Source organism: Dermacentor andersoni, chromosome 3 (genome assembly GCF_023375885.2).
Source record: "Dermacentor andersoni chromosome 3, qqDerAnde1_hic_scaffold, whole genome shotgun sequence".
Classification (NCBI taxonomy): Eukaryota; Metazoa; Arthropoda; class Arachnida; order Ixodida; family Ixodidae; genus Dermacentor; species Dermacentor andersoni.
The window spans coordinates 196,453,119-196,472,001 of NC_092816.1; the positions used below are offsets into that span (position 1 = coordinate 196,453,119).

At 43.3% G+C, this 18,883-nt stretch overlaps 1 protein-coding gene across 1 annotated transcript in view; it reads left to right on the top strand.

The window, feature by feature from the left end:
• LOC126524387 (fatty acid synthase-like) overlaps nucleotides 1-18,883 on the top strand; it is a 270,389-nt gene that overhangs the window by 207,402 nt on the left and 44,104 nt on the right. The window contains exons 19-22 of the mRNA XM_055067059.2: nucleotides 1,352-1,471; nucleotides 2,690-3,045; nucleotides 15,588-15,941; nucleotides 17,298-17,541. Of these exons, the coding sequence (XP_054923034.2) occupies nucleotides 1,352-1,471; nucleotides 2,690-3,045; nucleotides 15,588-15,941; nucleotides 17,298-17,541 (1,074 nt within the window). The remainder of the gene's footprint in view (nucleotides 1-1,351; nucleotides 1,472-2,689; nucleotides 3,046-15,587; nucleotides 15,942-17,297; nucleotides 17,542-18,883) is intronic.

Consider the following 18,883-nt stretch of genomic DNA (forward strand, 5'->3'; position numbering starts at 1 on the left):
GATCGGTGGGCATCGTGACGAAAGGTACGCACACACAATTATTTTTAAAAATCCGCGTTCATTCATGGTATGCATTCCTTATATACATTCGTGCTTACATTTCGCGATATATTGAGGCAACGAATTTGAGACCGAAATCACCGTTCCACTGGCAGTCCGACCGCGCTGTTAGCGCCTTCGCAAAGAGAGGGCCAGTATGGGAAGGCAAGCATGATGACTGGCATCGGAGCTCTCTGTCTAAGGTGACGACGACGACACGACAAACGCGTTAGAACTGGCACGAGCCATTGCTGATGATGATAGTTTTGCCGCCACATATTTTGTTTGTTGGATCAAAACAAAAATGCAAGGAACCCTAGCAGTAAGCAGCTTCGATGTAAAACACATCAGACGCAAAAGACGTAGCGCCAACAACGGAAGTTTCACCACTATATTAGCGGGACTCTGATTCTCGGCCTTGCTACCATCGAGATTGGGTGAAAACGCTCCGACGCTTTGCGCTCGAGCTGAATATCAACGAAGTGCATTTGTAGTGTAAAGTGGCCAGTCGAATATAACGCTAATGTTTTCACAGTATCAGAGACAGAATAGAGTTTAGGATGATGTTTTGTCACCACCAGGGCTATTATTGCGCTTAAACGTAGAATATTGCCCTACTAGAAATTATTTTCTTTCATTCCATTAGCTTCACACCTAACATAAACCATCTTATCGAGTCCTCACTGCTCCTATCGGTGCATTTTAGATGCGCCATTTTAATGGTTATTGCACATAATTGCTGGCTGAGTCACCTCTGGTTGTATAGATACAGTAACTATTTTTTTTTTTATTTCTGACTCGCCGCTTAGCATACGGTGATGGGTGATATTTTTATACATATGTTGAGGACACACACGCGCCTTAAGGGCTAGCATCCTAGGCGGTCCGAATTATTCCGCAGTCGTCCACTACGGCTGCCTCATAATCAGATCATAATCATAATCGTAGTTTTGTTACATAAACTTCATAATTCCATTCGCCATAGGAGCTGGCTGCAACTGTTACTCTATTACTGAAGTACGGGCAGCAAATAAAAGTATTTAGGTGCATAAGCTATTACCGCTGCACTACAGTAAAACAAAACAGCAAATAAGGAAGACGACCATCACCGTATATTTTTTTAATATGGAATAAAAATTCCCAGGTAGTCGCGCGGTTCTTTTCTGGAAAGGCAACTCACGTGCAGGTTATACATCTGTCGATCCTCTGGTCTACTTCCATTGTCTGTGAAATTTACCTTGTTAGTTTTTTTTACGCTCACTGCGCACAACCTCCGTTCTCGCCGGTTAGTGAGCAGTTCCTGTCTCTACAGGTTCCCAAGAGAAGCGAGATTTCCTCAAGCGCCGCTTCCCACAGCTCGAAGACAGACACATCGCAAACTCGCGCGACCTTTCCTTTGAAGAACACATCCTCCGAGAAACTGATGGCCGAGGTAAGGGCTACAGGCTACCACACGGCACAACGAAATGAGCCGTAAATGAGTTTTACAAATTATGGAATGAGCTTCCCTTCTTTCTATAATAATTTTTCGAACCTAAGTCCAACGCGCACAGGCAACGAAAAGATATTTACGGCCTAATGTTGCCAAGTCTAAAGCATGACTCACAATTACCGAGTGTACTACACTAAAATGCACTGATTAATTGTATTAGAGGATCTACCATGTCGAGGAAAACTTCTGAAGTATCAGCAATCGTAAAAGGACTACCTTATAGCAACAACGAGCGCAGTTTTAGTATGTTTGAATTAAACTGTGTCTAACGTCTCCTGTCCATTTTGATAATACCGTGCTGCCTATTTGTCAAATACCACTGGCATAGGATGGATCTCGTAACGTGTACTATACTTCCCTATCAAATTATGCTGCACAATTCACCATAGTGTTTTGCGTAAGGAGCACCACATTTATTCATGTAATTGGCAACACCGCGAGGGGCATCTAAGTGGGTAATGCTACCGGTATCTCCACTAAATAGCAACATGGAACGTAATGTTCTGTGCAAAAATAAGTAAGCGGAAACCCTATTCGAGAGTGAATTTAATTCTGTACGATTGGAAAACAGCTTCATTCTAAGCCGTGGATGCCCTTGTAGCAGTATAATTTTTCAGGTGCGCGACCAGCTTGCCTCTCAACGTTCGCTTAGTGAAATCACGTTTGCAGCACTCACAAATGTCAGTTATTTATGTAATATATAGGGCACATTTGTGGCGATAAATGAAAGTGCGCGCATCTCTATGTACGCCATGACTGTTCATTTATTTGTCAGCGATAAAGAAGAATATTTCTATGGGTAAAATGCTGGTAAGCAAATCGTTTTTGCTTACATTCAGCATTTTATTTCTTTGAAGAGTTACGAGAAGTAATAAATGACCCTGCTGAAAATCAATACAAAAGTGCCTTTCGAAACAATAGTTGGGAATGAAAATTCGGATTAAGCATAACACTACATAAACATGTTAAACCACACAAGTAATATTTATTTAAATGCATTTACAAGTATCTATTTCATTGTACGGCTTAGTTCGCTATGGCAGTCAAACATTCAGTTGTTCTAAAATTGCCTGAATTGGTAGTTGGTCTCGATTACCTGCACACGAAACTACGACCATAGAGCTAGGATTTGCCAGCCCGTTTCATCCACCCATCTAGGTGTGGACCTCGTGCTCAATTCGCTGTCCGAAGCGAAGCTCCAAGCCAGTGTACGCTGTCTAGCGGAACACGGGCGCTTCCTGGAGATTGGAAAGTTTGACTTGTCCAAGGACTCGCCTCTGGGCATGTCGGTGTTCCTCAGGAGTGTCACATTCCTCGGTGTAACGCTGGAGTCTCTGCATGGAGACAACCGCTTCGTCGTGGAGAAGAGACGTGAGGTTATGAAACTCCTCCGTGACGGTATTGCAGCCGGCGTTGTGCGACCGCTGAATACCGTTCAATTCAAGAGCGACCAAGCCGACGAGGCCTTTAGGTTCATGGCCGCAGGAAAGCACATGGGAAAGGTTGTGCTACAGGTGAGCGAAAGTTTTGAGCTTCATTGCATTGTTTTGAATGACAAAGTGAATTAGGACGGAATAAGTATATATTTGCAAAACATATGGGCGTCATTGCCCTAGTAAAACCATATTTATCTAACATCTGTACGACTTCTTAGCAGCAGTGTCTTTTGGTCAATGTAAGGGCTTTAGCAGGAACCAGGGTCCCTTATAACTTCTTTAAATTTTGAACTCAATTAGCTACAAAAAACAGTGAACTTATACATTCAGGAAATTCACTAACAAGACGCTGCACAGTCAAGTATCGGAATATCAGGGAAAATGAATCGATTGAGGCGAGGCTGCTGGGAGCTGCACGTTTTGTCTCTTTCGATGTGTATCAGGCCAACAGATAACCTTACTATCATGGCTGACTTACCCGCCGCGGTACCTCAGTGGCTGTAGCGTTGCGCTGCTTAGCAACGAGGTCATGGGTTCGAGCCCAGCTGTGGACGCCGCATTTCGATGAAGACGACATGGAAAAGTGGTCGTGTGTCGACTGTATGCAAACTGTGCAACTGGTTTTATGTTCAACCGCAACTAAACCTATTTCCTATATTTTGGAAATAGATATGTTATAAATTCTTATAGTAGGTGCATCTGCGCGCTGTTCAAGTGTAATCAGTTTATTTGTTTATATATGATATGTGCGAGTGTTAGTATATTTGTAACTATATGTACAAGAATTTGTGCACGTCACTTGTATGTGTTATTAATGTCTATGTTTCATTTTTAATCTGCTTCATTTCCTGAATGCCACCATTGCTACGAGTTCCCAGGTTGCCCGGGCCCAGTCAAGCTGTCTAAACAAATCTTTTCGCCCAGGTATTTCTAACAGAAACGTGTATTTTTCTAGAAAATAAAGCTCAAAGGAAATGAAATGCAAAGGCCATGTTGCCGAAGTTAATCCGTATCCCATCACAACGCCGCCCCTCATGAGCTTGGGTGCATTTTGAATGCTTGTCCTCGCGAAATAGACAGGGACGATAAGCAAGCGCTGCACTTCGAAGTGTGCAGTTTCGTAACATTAAAGCCAACATTTGATTTTTCCATCGTATGTGATTCAGACCTATCGGTACCCTGGAGCATCGCCTCATGCATGAGACAGTGTTTGTTTCGCTGCCTTTGGTGTGTTGCTAAAAGAGCTGTTTTCTTACGTAATGGAGATGTTAGACAATAGTTTCTCTATATTGAGTCAACAGATCCAAAGATATCTAGGCAAGATATTTTTTTTTTGGGTAGTTGATACTGTTGCTACATATACCATTGTGTGCCGTGGATGGAATCTTCCAATTCTTATTTTAAATATTTAAATGCCAAAGACATCCTTGCTCATCAGCGTGGAGTCCGCAGAAAATACCCGCCGCCCCACCCACAACTTAACGGGGAAGAGGCCGCCGATTGGCGTAAAATACAGACCGGGGTGTTCCCCCATTTAAAATTGCTAAACGCCATGTATCCCACTCGTTATAGGGCCAACTGTCCTTGGTGCGGTGGCATACCTACCCTAATACACATAACCTGGGAGTGCACTAAGCACCCTCATAGGCTAAATACCAGTAGGACAATGGAGCAGTGGGAGGCACAGCTCGCCCGCTCCGACCTGGCAGGACAAAAGTCCTTAATTAGCCAGGTCAGGCAGGCGGCAGAGGCCAGTGGGGCCCTGGACTGAGAGGCTCCGACCACCCCTCCTTCAAATCTTTACATTTGCAATAAAGTTTCTCTCTCTCTCTCTCCAATTCTTATGCTTTTTGAGCTTGTGTAGTTCAGGCTTGCTCATTTGCGTGTTAAACATTCGACCGCAATAATGGACATTTTCTACTATCGTGTAAAGCAGAAAGACGCAGTCCATATATATTTATTTGATTATTTGCTTGAACCAAAAGCTCTCAACTATCTTCATTGTATCACTAGATAGCTCATGGTCCACTGATCCCTAGCAGCTGCTAAATTGACAAATTCGATGTCGGATGAAATAGAGAAGCTCGTTTGAGAATTACCTTCAAGATTAGCATCACATAAAATATTTCATCAGATTAGCTCACAACACATTACCCTTAAGACGCCCCTTTTATTGTAAAGGAATCCTGCTTCAATTAAACGCTACTACTTCGAGCACTTTTCTATTCTTCGTTAACTTGCATTTGTCAGATTTCATATCAGATTCACATGCTAAGAGCTTCAGATCAGTGATAAAGCAGGTAATATTTTATGGTTACGATAAAGTCCATCAGAAACTGCCGTAGCTGCTGAGTGACTATGGTGTTAGGCTACTAAGCACAAGGTCGCGTGATCCAATGCCGGCCACGACCGCCGCATTTTGATGCGAGCGAAATGCGACAACACCCGTGTACTTATATTTAGGTTCACGTTAATGAACCCCAGGTGGTCCAAATTTCTTGACTCTGCCGCTGCAGCGTGCCTCATAATAATTTCGTGGATTCGGTACGTAAAACCCAATAATTTAATTTTAATAAAGTACATAAAAAATCGTTTGCTGGTTACCTTCTGCCAGCCTATTATAGGCTATGAGGAAGGGACGGCTCAAAAATTAATATTTCATACATAATTAGAAAGATCAAGACCATTAGAAAGCACTGCACTACGTAACCAATAAAGTAGGGAGAACACAAAGATACGGAAAGGTCTGGCAGAGTGGCACGAACAGAAAACAGAGCAAGTGGCAGAAAAAGACACAACGGTTAGCCTATTAGTAATATTACTTCAAGACAATAAAGTTGATAAATACAGTTTGAAAGTATCTATGAAGGTATGTGACGTTGAGCTTTCCGCAAGACTATATAGAAAACTATTCTATTTTCGGAACCTCCTTAGAAGCGTTCTTGATTACCGCAATTCGGCAGGAAAAGTAATTCGAATGTTTTATACCGAGTTACACAATTAAGTTGGACCAAGCATAACAAAAAAGCCCAAGAGGTCTAGAGAAATTGGACCGACTGCATAGTAGCTGTAGTCATGTGTATTACAGCCAGTATATTTTTTTTATAACGAAGTATTAATTATTTAATTGCTTTTAATGATCCAACTTTTCAATTATTGTTTCAATGGCAAACATGTCAGTTACAAAGTTGTAGGGCACCTTAAATAGCCTCCGAATCAAGCATTTATTTCGTGCTGAAGTGTGCCTGGCTGTTCTTTTTTTCAAAGAATCCGGGAAACCCTGACGGTGCATTTGGCACTAATTTTGAGCCCTCATCTTGTTCTGCAGATAGGCGCGCCCGGAACGCAGGTTGGTTTTGATCCCTTTTGTATGCTAACTGGACTCCACCGAAGAGAGGCCACTCTGCTTTATCGCTTATGGCTAGGGGTTTCATTCGCGAAATCTTACTCATTTCGCATTGGAAGGGGCGACAACGCTCTCGGCAATGCCTGTCTTTGCGAGGAGAAGCTAGAACACATTCTGTGCGACTGTCCTGAATATAACGTTCACAGACAGTACCTGGCGTCGGTTCTAGCGCACCTTGACAATAGCCTATTGTCAGTTTAACCGATTTTCACATGTCGCCGACAAAAGACATCGCAGCTAAAGGCGACGAAGAGACTACTTCGGTTTTTGAAAGAGACTGGCTTGGACAAGCGGTTGTGATAGGAATGTCACCTATGTTAAGTAACTTCTCTCCTGTGGCCTTGTGCTTACAAGAAACAAACTTAGGCGAAAAGCACAAAAATATTTTAAAAGGCTTCACTGTTGTACGGCGCGACCGTAGTCAGGCGAATCGGCTCTCGGGTGGCGTAGCCATTGTTCTGCAGAGCGGTATTGCAGCTAGAGAAGTTCCCATTAACACTCACATAGAAGCCGTTGCTGTCACCGTTTTAGCTCACAAAACCATCACCATATGCTCGATATACATTCCGCCACATTCACATTTTACTGTGAGAGACCTAGAACCAATTTTAAGCCAGCTATCTGAACCTTTCTTAAAAACGCGTGATTTTAACGCACATAACACGTTATGGGGTAGCATAACAAGTGACACTAGGGGACAAACACTTGAAGATTTTATAGTAACAAATGACATATGCAAGAGTGACGGTCTGAAACTGACGATGTGTGTGCTGTGCTATGGGCTCTTCACTCTTTCTCTCTCTCTTCCCCATCTTTCATCCCCCCCATCCCGCTCCGGTGTATAGGGTAGCAAACCGCTTGAGCTAAACTGGTTAATCTCCCTGCCTTTCCTTCTTCACTTTTTCCTTCCTTCCTTCCTTGTTCCCTTTATCAATAGAAAAAAACCTTGCGCAGGCTATATCCATCTAATGGGTTTTGGCGGATCTATACGGCCAGCATACGCTCTTGTCTATTACGGAGATCGTTTTTGCTTGACGTGTCATTGCGTATTTTATAGCCAGTTTTAGAATAGATTTTGTCGCCTTACGTACGGTAAACGTAAGCACTTTTGCCGGACGTCATGGTGAGCGTCGTTTCAAGGCTTTTAGTTTATCGTACGGGAACGCAAACACAAGGAAGACGTTATAAAAGGGGGCGTTGTCCGGTGCCTCGTGCCATAGGTATCCAAGCGAAGACAATCCATTAACAACCGTCCTGTTGCTATGCGGATGCGTCTTGTAGGGCCTGCGCGGGTGCCAGAATCGCCGAACGGTCTCAGAAACTGGACGCACTACGCGCTGATAACTAACGTTTCAGGTGACTTTAGAGCAAGCGGAAGCTCATCCGAATAGTTACTGGCGATAAACGCGAGTGAGAGTTTAGCTACCGCGAGAATTCACGCTGAAGCTGGATCCATGAGCACCGCTATGTTGGAAAACGTTATTTCTTTGCGTCCGTAAACATTTTCAACGTTAAACTCGCCATATAACGTATGTTATCATAGCGCACGTAAACCACAGAATCTCAATAACGCTCAGAGCATGCGCAGGGATGACAACGCTATCGCTTCACGTACGTAATGCATTTACGTTTCGCTGCACACGGTAAACCAAAACTGCCTAATAACGGGAGATCTCAACAGTACCACGCAATTGACTTGATCTTCAAGAAGACAGTCAGGTCTATCGCGAATGATCAGAAGGCTAGAATGATCCTTGCTCTAGAGGCGGCGCACAGCGGCTAGAGGAAGACAGCTGCACTATTTTGCATGTGGCATTGTGAAGGAAGCCCTAGTCCGTCTACAATACTGAGAACGTAGGAAGTCCTTTGCGAGACGGGTAGTTTCATAAGAAAGCGATACAGGACTGCAGCGGTAGTTCAAGAAGCGGAAACCGATGTTCTGGCGTTGTTTGCTGCTCACCCTCATGGTAGTATGCGCGACGCCAGTGCGGAGGCAGGAACCTCAAGGTCGTTAGTGTGAAGGATCTAAAAAAGAAAAAACAAGTTCCGATGAGCCCATACCATATGCATCTTCATCAACACCTTGAAGATCAAAATTTTGAAAACAGACTTGACTTTGCCAATTGAATTTTCCAGAAATGTGAAGAACCGGACTCTCTCACTCGCGTGTTTGAATGGATGAGGCTAATTCCTCCATAAAGGCACAAGTTAGTCATCACAACCTGCACTACTGGAGTGATAGGAATTCCCACTGACTGGCACGAACACGACACCAATACTAGTGGTCGTTTAACGTGCGCTGCGGAATTCTTTATCCAACATCATCGGACCCGTCTTTTTTGACGACACACGAATGCCGCAACGCTACGTCAACGATATGCTCGAGTGTCCCGTGAACGATCTGTTGCGACGTTCTGCGGCGAACCTTCGGAACATCTGGTTTGAACACGATGGTGCTCCTGCGTGTCGAGCGTGGCTCGACACGCTTTTTCCTAGAAAGTGGATTTGCCGCACCGCATCTGTGCCCTGGCCTGCAAGGTCGCCGTACATGACACCGCTGGACTTATTTGGGGTTACGTGGAATATCGCGTGCATAGCAGCGAAACTACCACACCGTATGCCTTAAAGACAATTCGTAGCAGAGTCTACCGCGAGATTCTAACGGCATTGGTGAATGCTGCGACAGCACAAGTGTTGGAAAGAAGCAAGCACTGTATTGCTTCAGATGGTGACATGTTTCAGCACGTGCTATAAGTGGCAGTGGAACATAACTGGTCAAAATTGGTGTAAAACGTGAATGTTTAAAGCACCTTCATGACATCACCTTACATAAAAAAGCTTGCGACAAAGACAGAAATAGGTAAAAACTGCTTCGTTTTGCCTCTTTTCCGGAGTTCAAGGGACAGATAGGGCGAATGGCTGAACCAGTCGCACCTGTGGATGTTTTTTTTTTTTTGTTTTGTGTGTGTGTGTGGGCGGCTCAGACGCCTTTCGCACTTCTGGGTTATTTTTCTTTATTTAAATAAACTCCTCAGTAGCTATTTTCTGTTCTTCAGAGAGCTGCCTGTTTTCTTTTTTTCATGCTCGTTTGCACAATGTTTCGTTAACATTTGTTGAATTTCTTTTGTAGCTTTGTTTCATGATACGCGAAGGTTAAAGTTATCCCGAATGTCTCATGATCGAGCACAACATTATTGCGTCCGCAAATGCTAATGCTAATCGCACCGCCCTAGTTAGGTCGCGAAACCCCTCGAACCATGCTGGATTACAAAGCCTTGTACGATGCGGCGATAAACGAATCCAGCCGTATATCTTTCAAAACTTGCTTTCAATAGATGCTCGTGAGCGCGCATCTATTTCATATTTGGCGTTTTTCACGGGTTTTATTTTACCTTAGAAAAAACAACGACGCACACTTCAGCACTAAATAAACGCTTGATTCGGAGGTTATTTAAGGTAACGTACAACTTTAATTACAATGTTTGCGATTCGAGCAATATTTGAAGAATGCACTAAATACTATCAATAAATAATTTATACCTTTTGATGAAAAATATACTGGCTGCAAGTACACAAGACCGCCGCTACTATGTAGTCGGTAATATTTCTCTAAAGCTCAAGTGTTACAAAAAATTTTTGTCCATGTTAACTGGTACACCCGGTATAGTGCAATCGTGTTGACCTACTGCTGGCTAGCTCTATGTACGTTAAAACGAAGCTTTTTTTTGCAAACGGCTGCGTCTCACTTGCTCACTGTGGCTGTCGCCCTGCTGCTGCCGTCTCCTCAAATAGCTGTCACACGGCTGCGCGATTACAGCGCCACCTAAGATTGATAGCGTACACTACCTCTCCTGCAGAGCTGAAATGTTGGGGCGGAAGCCAGGCGGCGCCTGTGGGTCGTTGGCCATTGGTGGAGAGGGCGAGGGGGCAGCGGCGCCCTGATGAGACGGTAGAGAGGGCACCGGAAGTGACGCCTTCAGATTGCGCATGCGTTGCACCTCCTGACAACCATGTGGACGGTTGCATCTGCACGTCCGAGGGAACGTTGGGTGCCCCAAACAAATGCGGCAGAAAACCAGCTTCCTTCTTTGAACCCCTATAACGCTAATTACGTTCAAAGGTGCATAGCATTGCAAGAGTTCGAGGCATCCTTGGTCCAGATAGAAGGTTGTGCGTGAACACTGACACGTAAACTTTGCGGTATGTAGATTCCAACAGGGCGCGTAAGAGCAGCTGCGTTCTTTTTTCATTTATACACAGCTTAGGCTGCAACAGTAAATGTATATATTTTAGTCAATCTCACGCTAACCGTGCCTGTAAACAGACCAAGTCAGCCTTTATTATGAAGGGGCTCACGGCTATACGTGTGCTGCATGAATTGTGTATAAACCTAGCTATTTCTTTGTGCAGCTTCTGTAACATTTTCTTGCGTATATGGTACCAAACAATTGACTCATACTCCAAATCGGGCGTACAAATGTTTGAAAGCACTTGAATTTCAAATATGACTCATTCGCATGTGATACATGATAGTACATGTAAATCGACTATAATTAAAGCCACGAACATGGCTTGAAAGTGTTCCAAGGCCCGACAACAGGGAGGGAAAAAAGCCGCAAAGCACAGCAGTACTTTTAAGAAAAAGAATTAGTTCTCTATCCATGGCGTAAAATAAATCCCCATTGGCGTGTTATACAGAGTGAGCGAAAAATATATCAGAATATTTATGTAGCCAAAGAGGAACCTAATTTTATCAATAATAAATGTTAGTGAATTGGTAAACGAATATATTATTACACTACGATATCAAACTACTATTGTTAGGGAAATAATGATGATAAATAATGTCGCACTACACAGCACTAGTTATGCTGCCCTCTGAAGAAAGTGAAGTTTGAAGTGTTTTCAAAGAGATGTAAGAATGTTTGTATTCTTTTTTTAGCGTTATTCTACGCTAAATGAACAAGCGTTTTTTCGACGATTACAGATATAGCTGAAGTATTTAGCACAGGTCTACTGAAATAAAAACTTGCTCTCTACGTTCATTTCTACTGCCAAAATATATCTCGCATTTTTTTTTCGGAATTTATTGTTGTTATCTGCCTGAGCTACAGAGTACCAAACATTTTTTTTTACGAAGGTTTATTGTGTAATCGAGTCGTTTAGATTTTGTGTATGACAAGCCAATAGTGCAATGTGACTGCCAAATTGTTTATTTTTCAAATATTTCTGCATCGGTTGCTTCTGGCAACAGGAAAAACGAGTAAAAGGGCAATGTTATTTCTTTGTTGGAATCCAGAAATGTTGAGAAGACAGAACAAAACCATATATTCTTAGCCTAGTCAAGATATTACAGCTGAAAAATATTTAAAGTGTAAAAGGTTTAGCAGATCGCATGGTAGAAATCGTATATATCTATTTTTTTGGAAAAACTCCGCATTCAAGGTCAAAGAAGTTGCCTTGGTGGTTAGCTAAAAATATATGCGCTACATCATAAGATGGCCCTGCGTGTACACTATTGATGTAGGAATATAGAAAAAAAAGATATTTTTCAGCGCAAAAGAAAATTTTCTGGGTTTTCGTGTCAGCACAGGCTTTTTGTCTGACGCGAGAAAAGCTGCTTTGAGCAATCATGCCGGCGCTGCGCAGCCCAGGCTTGCTGGCCTGGGATGCCGACGAAAAAAGATAGCATCGCCTATAACACAGACGAAAAGAAAACCGTGTGATCGTCTGCATTTAATTGTGAACAGAGGCATGCTGTAATGCAATGCGGTTTGTGTTGGGAGTGTAGCAGGTGAACGATCCAGCCATTGGGCATAGAAACGTGGTTGGCATGCACTTTTCTTATCAATGCAAAAGAAAGGAAATGAGTCATGGATCTGACGCAAGAAATCGCTTGCCTTGGTTTTCATAAAACAAAAATGCCAATCATTGTTTGCTGAATAGGTTCACGGGCTAAATTTTGCTACCAGTCTGTCTTTGCTGGACAGCAAGTTTGCATAGGGTATCTATGTTTTCCAGGTCATCCACCTATTAAAATTAAAAAAAAACGTTTAAATGGTACTTTTTTTTCGTGATTTCCACCATACTTATTATGCACTTAAGGTTACCTAATTATGTTTCTCATATATTTTTAAGCGGACCACCAGAGCATTTTTTTTACCTTGAATACCAAGCTTTCTGCAAAATATAGAACGTTACAATTTTTTCTATGCAGCCTGCAAAATCTTTAACAGTTTAGGTTAGGTATTTTTCACCTGTAGTATGTTGACGGGGCTGCTATAATATACTTTACTCGTGCCTTCTCGATTTTTCGATGTTTCGAGAAAAAAACCAAGCTTAGCAATTTCACTGAATTTTGCTGTTGCCAGAAGCAATTGAAGTGTTCAAATATTTCAAAAATTGAGAATTTTGGCACACACAACGCATCATTGACTTGCCGTAAGCACAATCTGCACCACTCGATTACTCAGACAAGTTTGCGCAAATATGTTCATTGGTGCTCTCAAGCTTCGCTGTACAAGAACAATAAACTCTCACCATTGGGCGATAAAATATTTGGTAGCAAAAATAATCAAGTAGATCGCGTTTTGAGCTTCCATAGACTTGCGTAAATCTGTTCAGCTATATCGGCGATGGTTCATAATACACTGCCTAATTTTGCATGGGATGACCCTATGTTTTAAGCATTAGGGAGACTAAACAATAAATTTGCTTCGCATATTTGGTCCTCGCACGGGGCAAACTCCTCTGCACATCGTATTGCCACACCCTACTCCCTAGGCTTTAGCTTGGCGATATTTTATTCAAATCCCAAGCGCACTGCGGAGAAAATCGTACGTTATAAAGTAGACAGTACTCAAAAGTGACATCTGTGCGTCAGACACTGTATGGCAATAATAGACTTTGTGTGTGTGCTGTGTAAGCAATAATTCCTATTGCTTTCTTCTACAGTGTTAACACTGAAGTGAAGAGGAATGCGCGTGGTGTTATTCTTACATGTGCTACCCCAGACAAGGTGGCAATTGTTAATGTAGGTATGAAATATGGCATGATGCATTGTAAGCTTTAATTCTGGTGGGAATTTAAAAGCCGCATTTAAATAAAAGAGCAATGGAAGTAAATAATTTGCCTGTTAGATGTGAAGTGTGCTCACTCCATCTCATGTGAGAATCGACGACCACTCCTAATGATTTAACGCTAACAAAAACTTATATTTCGTCGTTATGAAGTACAAGTTTGTTATCTACAGTGACCATTTGTTCAATGCACGGAAGATAACACTTCTAGTCTTCCTGGAGTCAATACTAAGTCCGTCTGCTATGTACCATTCATGCAAGGCGGTGAACAGTGGTTTTCCTTTAGAAATATTTATTCACTATATTCACAATATTTATTCACTGCAGAAGCCACTGAGAAAGATGCTAGTGTCATCTGGATACAACATGTCAGACACCTTGTCTGAATTATTCACAACGTTGTTAGGGTAGACATTAAACATAATAGGACCTATGAAACTACTCTGGCGAACTCCACAACGAATCAGCTACAAGCAAGATAGAAAGTTGTCAAAGAGAGAACGCTTGCTTGTGGTTACTCAGAAACTAGTGTATGAGGTCAACTGATAGGCACTGGATACTATAATGATCAATTTTATGTGGAAAGATGGTGTAGTTAAGCAAATCAAGGGCCTTGCGGAAGTCAACAAAAAGGCCCATTGTTAACTTTATCGCTATGGGGCTCAAAATGTGTTCAAAAATTGACAATACTTTTTCGGAGCTGTAGTAGAGTCCCCCATAAATAGCTTCCTCATTGCCTTCGCACTTTCCGGTATATGTTCATTCCATCGAAGGTCTGACGTTGCAGTGGTGCCTAGGTACTCCTATTTCTTTAGGCTACCTAAATTTCAGCAGAACTTAGAAGATCAGAACACCAGTATTGTTCGCGTCGTAGTCAATGTCATCGTAACTCATTTTGTTGTAATTATTTTCGTCGGCCGCGTTTTACACCTTATTTAAATGATACGGTGTTCTTGAAGAAACTGTGGCTATTTAAGCTACCCGTTCTGAGGTATGCAATACAGTTATCTGCAAATAGTATTTTTCTCAGGTATATCTTCAGTGGTATTTCTACTAAACATAAGAAAAACACACGCGCAAGAGACGAGTCAGGTGTTCGATTTAAGGTGCGCCCGGTTCAGAACATACATTATCAACCATCACATGCCGTCACCGAGTTTAAATCGGCCTCAATCCATGCAAGGATTAAATTACTGTTTACTATAGGTAGTAGTTAGATAGTAACTCGAGGCCCCAAACTCGGACTGGTGCCCATTCAACATCCAGGCATGTATCTATTCCAACTCTGACATCAATCAATTCTAATCTACTTGCCTTAAGTATAGGAAGCACACTTCTTTATTTAAATTCAATTAGGCATTGACTGAATATAAAGCAATATCCATGAATTGGCACTGTAAAGGTACTACGAAGTTGTACCATTGAATAAGTGACGTGTTGTGGCAACGATTCTGGCAGACGAGGTTTTAGAGATATCAGTTACCACAGCAATCCCAGTAGCGGGTAGATAGTTTATCTGTATGGCATACCATAGTTGGCGTATCATTAATTAAATTAAATCAGGGGGTTTTACGTGTCAAAACCACTTTCTGATTATGAGGCACGCCGTAGTGGAGGACTCCGGAAATTTCGACCACCCGGGGTTCTTTAACGTGCACCTAAATCTAAGGGCACGGGTGTTTTCGCATTTCCTCGCCATCGAAATGCGGCCGCCATGGCCGGGATTCGATCCCGCGACCTCGTGCTCAGCAGCCCAAGACCATAGCCACTGAGCAACCAAGGCGGGTTTGGCGTATCATGTCATTTACTCTGTGACCAAAGCCGTATTAATGTGGTCGCTCCACAGCGCTCTGGCAGTGTCAGTATGGACGTATAGGACAACTTCAACTCTATATAGCCTGAAGAGAAGCTGCAACAACCATAACCAGTATTCATGTGTGTTACGGAGCTTGTTTACTTATTTAGTAAAGTTCAACTACCCTTCCATGCAGCCGTGTATGAGCTGAGACGGCGCTCTGAAATTAATGGTCGAATTTGTTAGCAGTATGCGCTCAAGCTCGTAGCCATGAGCACTCAAACAGATATTCGAGCGCTTTGCTGCCGCAAATCTATTCATAAAAATCGAATGCTTGCAGATCCGTCCTGAAGAAGCGCAGCCGCTGGAAGCACCTGCCACGCCAGTTACCGTGAAGGCCACCGCGCGCGCCCGATTCTACGAACGGAAGTCGTACGTTGTCGTTGGAGGCCTGGGGGGTTTCGGCTTGGAGCTCGCGGAGTGGATGGTGAACCGGGGATGTAGGAAGCTGGTGTTGACGACGCGTTCCGGAGTGCACACAGGTTACCAGCGTCTTTGCCTCCATCGTTGGCGCGAAGCAGGTGCCAACGTCCTTGTGAGCAAAAGCGATGCCTCCACGCTGAATGGCTCTCTGCAAATCATGAAAGAAGCCGAGGCCATCGGTCCTGTTGGCGGCATCTTTAATCTAGGCGCGGTAAGTTCGCTGGATGATGCATGCTAACCTTCAGTGGGAGAGAAAAGTTTCTAGACCGCGCCCTGAAACTAAATAATAACACCGAGCTCTGTCATGGGTAATGCTTGAAATTTCCAACTGCGAAGGCACAAGAAAAGTTTCCTGCGCAAGAACCACAATGCAGCACTCAGAGTTCTGTTGTTTACCTTCAATTCGATAAAATTTAGCTATTGCTCTGCAGGCATCGTCCACAATGTTTTCTTGCGACAGTACGTTGTTATCGGCACGAAGCACGCAGAACGCACCTTCAAGAAAACTTACAAAATCGTGGCCAAATACACTGCTTGTAGCATCAATCAATTGTGTATGTGGAGTAACTAACCGATCATTTACCTTGGCGATAAAATGCGGCTGCGATACTTCAAGGATATCTGGCCGACACGATAGAAACGTGTGCTGTGAGGGCTAATGTGGCCTTTTATGACAGACATTCCTAGCCAGCATTTCAGTGTTTATGAATAAACACTGAAACACAAAACAAGCACTTATTGAGGCCGATGTGAAGGTACTCTAAAAGAACTGTAGCGCTGTTACGATATCTTTTATGATACCCTTTGGTACCTATTTTGTTAAATAAAAAAACAGTACAGGTCTAATAAATAGTCGCTCTTTAAGCACGAAAGCAAAAACCTTGTATATAACAGATATAGCAGTATATATCTGCTCCGCCGTGTGTATTTGTGAGCTGGAACGATATTCAATAATGTTGGTCACAAGCAACTAGCCCAGTTGCCTACGCTAAGCAAACTGACGCCTGAAAGTACACTTTAGTGATTAATCTGGCTTTCTGTCAAACGAATTAATGTGGAAATGTCCCTAATCACAGTAGTTTAAGTAACGATTACTACATATATGGTGTGCCACCTAAGCTAAAGACCATGCAGAATAACGTGACAGTAGCAAACTATGGACGGGATTTATCGTATAGGTTGGCAGAGTTATTGGCAGAGTTGGCAGAGTTGAGGTTCATATGGCCAACAAACTGTATTGTCTTTACATGATGCATATTAGCACAGCAAAAATATAGCACGCGCGAAAGGATGCACTACAGACGTCGTCAGTGTTGTGTGTAGTGCGGAGGCCAAATTTTATTTTATTCTATATCACCCATGTGCCTTCTCTACAAAAATTTGATGATACCTCGACGAGTGATTTGTTTATGTGTGACCAACTCAATGCGATTGGAAACACATTACACCGAATTAAGCGAAGAGATGAAGTGAGCTAGACAGGTCCCCATAACGCTTGCATCTTTCTTGAAGGATGTAGCTACCAGCCGGACACTTTAAATCTCGACATACTCTTGTTTCCCGCCAGGTGCTTCGCGACGCGCTTCTGGAGAACCAGACAGCCGAGACCTTTGAAGCTGTATGCAAAGTAAAGATCGACGGCACCCGGTACTTGGATGAGTTGTCCCGCACATTGTGCCCAGAGCTTGACCACTTCGTCGTTTTCTCGTCGCTCACCTCCTGCCGGGGCAACATCGGTCAGTGCAACTACGGCTATGCTAACTCCGCTATGGAACGCATCTGCGAACGTCGAGCTGCAGCTGGGCTACCCGGTAAGCTGATCCGTCTACATCCATACGTGTGAAATGACAGATTAACAATGCAATGATAAGCCACGATACAATAGCAGGTACAAAATACGGCGCTGGCTTCCTACTCTTTTATCCTTCTCCAAACACGCCATTTTTACCTGTCAAAAACAAATGTGGCAGAAAAGAAAGAAAAAGGGAAACAAAAGAGCGGTATTAATCAAATACTAAAAGAATAAAAGAAAGAATAAACAAGAGTTCAAATCGACACGAAAAAGGTCTAGATGAGGCACACACACGCACAAAAAAGAAAACATCAAAATCAGCTTACACGCATGCCATGCTGTGAAGTTTCCACGTTCGAAGTTTCGTAAGCTCGATTTATTGGAAAATGTAGTAAGCTAAGGTTAATTGATGCACTTCGTCTCGCAATCTGTAACCTCAGATGCATCGGTTCAAGTGCTTCGAAGTTGCGTCCAACTGTACAAGGGCAGCACCTGCCGTGTTAGAAAGATAGACGGCACGTGGCGATCCTGTATATATTACCAGCACCTTAAGACAGTTACAAAGAAGGGCGTCTTGCCCCTGCAGTGTATTGATGATGGCCTTGACCGCCTGTATGGTGCCCGCTGTTTCTTCAACGACTTACGCTCCGGGTACTGGCATATTGCCGTGGAATATTTCGGCAGTGAAACAACGGCATTTGCAACGACTAACTGCCTTTACCAATTCAAGGGCCTGTCATTCGGACTTAGTAACGCCCCTGCCAACTTAGAGCGCATAATAGACTGTCTCCTCGGAGGCTTTAATTGGTCCCCATGTTTTTCTTACTTGGACTGGGATGAAATCATTGTTTTTTAACCAACTTTCGAAACGTGTATAGAACACCTCTCAGTCGTCCTCAATGTTTTCGTTGGGTCGGACTGCTGCTGAAGTCGTCGAAAAGCCACTGCCTGCCCCGTCATATCACAGTGTTTCGTCGTGTTATACGCTACTGCTATACTAACAGACCAGAGAACAATCTGCGAAGTGAAAAAAATTATCCATTAGCTGATCTGCTAAGGACGTCCGCAGCTGTTTAAGGCTATGCTCATACTTCCGCCGCTTCGCGAAGGATTTTGCGGACATGGCGAGCCCACACACTGAGCTTTTGAGGCAAGACGCTCGTTTTTCGTGTGGCCCTGATCAGCCCTCTCTAGACATCCCCGATACATGGCCGCTATGACCTGGCAGTGCCTACCGAGGCCCGGACCGACGCAAGTGGCCATGGAGGCAGTGCCGTACTAGCCAAACGTCACCGTGGTCATGGCCCCGTCATCGGCTACGGTAACCACCTCTAATAAAGCGCATGACGCAATTATTCCGT